Source organism: Orycteropus afer, unplaced genomic scaffold (assembly GCF_000298275.1).
Source record: "Orycteropus afer afer isolate SDZICR_OR568_19922 unplaced genomic scaffold, OryAfe1.0 scaffold00069, whole genome shotgun sequence".
In the NCBI taxonomy this organism is placed as follows: domain Eukaryota; kingdom Metazoa; phylum Chordata; class Mammalia; order Tubulidentata; family Orycteropodidae; genus Orycteropus; species Orycteropus afer.
The window spans coordinates 11,851,593-11,856,299 of record NW_006921656.1 but is presented as its reverse complement, the minus strand read 5'-3'; the positions used below and the strand labels follow the sequence as shown (position 1 = coordinate 11,856,299).

Sequence of the window (4,707 nt, the reverse complement as noted above, 5' to 3'; positions counted from 1 at the left end):
AGACTGAGCGTGTTCCTGAACTTTAATTGTAGCCTGGTACTTCCCTAATAAACCCCACAATCTGTGAGTTCTGTGTGGCCAATGCAGCGAATTATTGAACCCAGTAGAGAGGTGGTGGATGCTGCAGGAGGAACAACTGGTGTCAGGGTTGGTGAAAGGGCTGGAGGGAGGCAGCATGTCTGGCCTCGCAGGAATAGGCCTTGGGCTACTGATGGTGATTCTGTCCTCCTCTTGTGGGGTTAGAGGTGGTCAGAAGATGCAGCCTCCCTGCCCCTTTGGTAGCCCTAAAGGTGTGCGGTGATCTACGGGATAAATAGCTCACTTCTTCCTGAAATATCCCTTTCTACGAAGATTTTGAGGACAAGAGAATTTTTCTATTAAAATACATCAAGGAATAGAAAGCATTTCAAGAACATGACGAAGGCACTGCTTCAATGACACTATGTGTGGATGGCTTTCTGGGCTTTGCCTCCAGCTCCTCCAGGAAGTGGCAGCGAGAAGCCCCGACCCAGTAGCAGCTGAGGTTGCATCCCAGGGACTCAGGGAATAGGGTTCCCAGGCAGGAGTGGCCCTGACTGCACAGTGACTGCCGCGAGGTAAGTGCCGTTTGTCTCCCCCTGCACTGGGTGCACTTTATGCCAATCGCGTGTAAGCGAGCCATGCAATTTTTTGTCAACGGTGCAACCCGTTCAGAAGTTAGTTTCCCAGGGGTGCTATGTGCATGGTATGCACTGCGTGTTATCTGCGTGGGCATGTTGTATGTGGAAAATACTGTAATTGCCCACGAGCTCAGTTTCTGTATTAGCTCCTCTTTGAGTGTCAAGAAACCGAGCCTCAGAGCAGGTAAATAACTTGCCAAGGCCACAGGTTACACCCTGCACAGGCCCAGCAACCTGTGTGTAACTCTGAACCAGCATTCTGTGTTCTTAATCACTGGGCCCCACTGTAGCTCCACAGCAAGGAAGCACAGCTGGTTAGGTGAGCAAGCTCTTGCTTGTCCTCATCTTAGTTGAGCACCTACCTCCTATCGACACTAAAAGATCAGCAGAGGGCTCGTAGGAGCCTGGGACTGGGCACCCACTCACCGTGTTGATCTTTCTGGGCAATGGTACAGGTGTCTCGGGCAGCATGGGTGTGAGGTCGCTGGAGTCCTCACATGCCTGCTTTTGCAGGCTGTCTCTGGACTGCACGTTTGGGGAGAGATCCACAGGCTGTGACTTCTGAGGGACGTCCGAGGGCTGCGGGGCCTTGGGTGAGAGCTCTCCAGCCTGGGATTTTGCCAGCAGGTCTCCGAGCTGTGGCTTGGGGGGCAGGTCCTTCATCTGTGGCTTGGGAGGTAAGTCTGAAAGCTGGGGTTTGGGCGGCAGGTCACCCAGCTGTGGCTTGGGGGGCAGTTCTCCTGGTTTAGGTGGCAAATCTCCTATTTGGGGCTTGGGGGCCAGTTCTGCGGGCTTTGGGGGCAGGTCCCCTGGTGGTGGCTTCTGTGGTAACTCTGCCATCTGGGATGACTTCTGGAAGATTTCGGGCGGGACGCTGGCTTTGTCCAGGGAGAGATGATGGCTGGTTTCCGTCTTCCTTAGTGCCACTGAGGGAGCAACCAGAAAGGTGAGTCAGTGTCACAGAACACAAGGAGGGACGTGCAGCTGTCCTCCGCCACAGGCAGCAGCAGCAGACACGGCCCCCATGAGGAGAATGGTCCGTAGGAAGACCCGGCACGGAGACCCGAGGCCCAGGCAGCCTGGAGCCAGCAGGGACTCACATCACAATTCACAGGGTGTCATGCCCCAGTTACACAGGGACAGGGTGCCCAAGCCAATGCAGATTAGACAGAAAAAATACCCCAAAACTATAAACACAAAGAGAACAGAAAAAACTAGAAAGCAGAGTGAGAAGAAAACCTCGTCTTACACAATTCATGAAATGGACAAGAGGAAACGTAGCAGCCTCCCCTCTCACCAGTCCTTCTTGCCTTCCACTCGCTCACACGTCTGTGATTTCATTATCTGTGTACTGATACACAGAAACGTACTGATGACTTTTCTTTCCTAAAACCCATTCACAGGATTTATAATACGTGCACGGTCTGTCACTGTTTCTTTCCACTGAGTATTTTCAGACTGTCCGAGCTGTTCCTTCTTGGTCTCTGGGGTGGCTGCAGAGTGCTCCACAGCCTGGGGGACTATGGGGGTCCTCACCAGTCCCACAGCGCTCTCTGTGGCTCTGTACAGTAGCACTGCACTTGGGACACAAAGAGCAATTATAAGCTGACATGTCTCCAATTCTAGCTCCATCACTTACTAGCTGTGTGACCTTAGGCAAATTACACCACCTCTCTGTGTCCCACCTTTCTCATTTTTAAAAACAGCCTCGTAGGGCTGTCATGACGGTTAGATGAGTTAACATACGTAAAACATTACTGACAGGACGTGCAGGCCGTACTACAAAGAGTATGTTCCTTGATGGTTCCTTGAGGCTAGGAGTCGTATTTGTACTCGGCACACAGTATATCCTCTCAGTGAGGAAGAGCTGACTGAGCCACATCTAAGGGAGTTTATCTAAAAATGCAGAGTATTCAGAAGACATCCTCACAGTTAAGAGAAAGGAAAGACCAAGCCCAGGGCCGCAAACTGTAGCAAGCTGCACAAGGACAGTTCTGCTTGTGGCTGACAGCCACAGCTCTTCCGAGGAAATCAAATTCAAGGGCACACAGGTCACAGCCCCTGACCTTTAGCTGATGTGGCCTGGCTCAAAAACTTAAACTAGGCCAGTCAGATACTCCCCCTCTAAGAAGTTTGAAAATGGGGTTTAAAAAAAAAAAAAAAAAAAGCCTGAGGAAGGCAGAAATGGGGGAGACACTGGGGGATTCCCCAAGGCAGCCAGCACCACAGGTACCAGCCACCCTGTGGGGAACAGAAACTGTGAGCTGGCACCATGCATCCCAAGCCCTCCCAATAGGCAGGTCTGTGTGCCTGCACTACCGACTTTGGAATCGACCCTGAAACATGATCACAGACAGGCACCGAGATGTCTGCCTGGAGCCTTCAGAGCAGCACTGGGCACAATGGAGCAGTCGCCAACTGCTGGCACATCTAGCAGGAAGTCATCCTGGTGCCACGTGGCACAATGCTATGCAGCACAAGCGGGGCCAGAGTCAACGTCATGGACGAGGGTTTCAACTTATTATGTAATAAAAAATCAGCTTAGATAGAAACTTTTCCTTTTAAAAATATATTAAAAAAAAAAAAAAAACGAGCAAACTCGCTGCCATCAAGTCGGATCTGACTTGTAGCGACCCATCCTTGGGTTTCTGCGGCGGTATCTCTATGGAAGTAGATTGCCCAACCTTCTTTCCGAGGAGTGGCTGGTGGGTTTGAACTGCCAGCCTTCTGGTTAGCAGTCAAGTGCCTTAGGCACTATGCCACAAGAGCTCCCTTTTTAAATACAAGCACAGAAATAAGACGGGGCGGCTTTGTCCGACTGGTTACCTTGGGAGGTAAGCCTTCAGGTGGTTTACTTTTTCTTCTTTTGGTTATCTGTGTATTTGATATTTTACAACAAATGTATATTACTTTCATAATAATAAGAAAACAGGAAAGAGATCATCTCTCCTCAAGAGGAACCTGTCCAACATAGGGCTTCTCTGTTTTCCAGCTGCCTTTGGTTTTTCCCTTTGCAGTGACAGGTTCCCCCTAAGCTGCATCCCTGAACTCTGAAGGGCAGACAAGCATCTGTTCCCAAGAAGTGCACCGCAGAGAGCACACCACTAGAGCAGGGCACACCGAGGGAAGGAAAGGAAATGTCGAGGAAGGGGGCCTGCCGGGGAAAGGAAGACGTTCTGCTGCTCAGTGGGCGCGCGTGAGGCTCCACCACTTCTGTGAGGAACCCACCAGCCACGAGAAAACTCAGGCTGAAACGATGGGCAGGCTGCAAAACGTTGTGTTCATTACGGGGGTGAGTGCAGGAAACCTAGGGCCTGTTCTCGGACGGGGCCAGGCAGCTGCGTCACAGGGTAGGATTATGGGTACCTGTGCTCATTTTAAAAAAACTGCTGTTTCTATAGTACTGCTTTTCACCCAAACAGTGTATTTAACAAACGGCTCAACCGTAGCCACGTGTCTCCAGTCAAGAAGACTGGAATGAGCCCTCTGAAAAGGCACCCAAGGAGCTCTGCTGGTATGGTGCCCACGGCGTGTGGCTGCTCATCAGCGGCTCAGTGGTTCAAACCCACCAGCTGCTCTGCACAAGGAAGACAGGGCAATCCACTTCCATAAAGACTCACAGCCTTGGAAACCCAATGGGGGTCACTGTGAGTCGGAATCCAGTCGATGGCAGCGAGTTTGGTTTTTGAAGAGGAAGCTTGGCATGAAGGGGCAGGAGGAGGGAGATGTGGTGTGGCCGCAGTGCACATGAAGACGGCGGCTGGGGGGACGCTGGCAAGGAGCTCTCTGCCTTCCGTGGAGGGCCCAGAGCACACTGTGACCTTCCCAGGGGCGAGCCCTGTGGTGTGATCACAGTGACTACCACAGCCCAACGGGATTCCAACCGCCAGGTCAGCTAACCCCTCGGCTCTCACCGGGAACTGCAGGCTGGGCCGCAGCCTCTCCCACCACCCGCTGGAAGTGACAAGATCTGGGGGAGGGGTGGGTAGAGAAAGAGAGAAAGTAACAACAGGTATGAACAGATCACGATGGAGAACGTGATGAGGAC

The 4,707-nt window shown here is 51.9% G+C and overlaps 1 protein-coding gene across 1 annotated transcript in view; it reads right to left on the bottom strand.

The window, feature by feature from the left end:
- The window catches only part of ASAP1 (ArfGAP with SH3 domain, ankyrin repeat and PH domain 1), a 311,506-nt gene that overhangs the window by 8,434 nt on the left and 298,365 nt on the right, over positions 1–4,707 (bottom strand). The window contains exon 27 of the mRNA XM_042780911.1: positions 1,086–1,585. Within this exon, the coding sequence (XP_042636845.1) occupies positions 1,086–1,585 (500 nt within the window). The remainder of the gene's footprint in view (positions 1–1,085; positions 1,586–4,707) is intronic.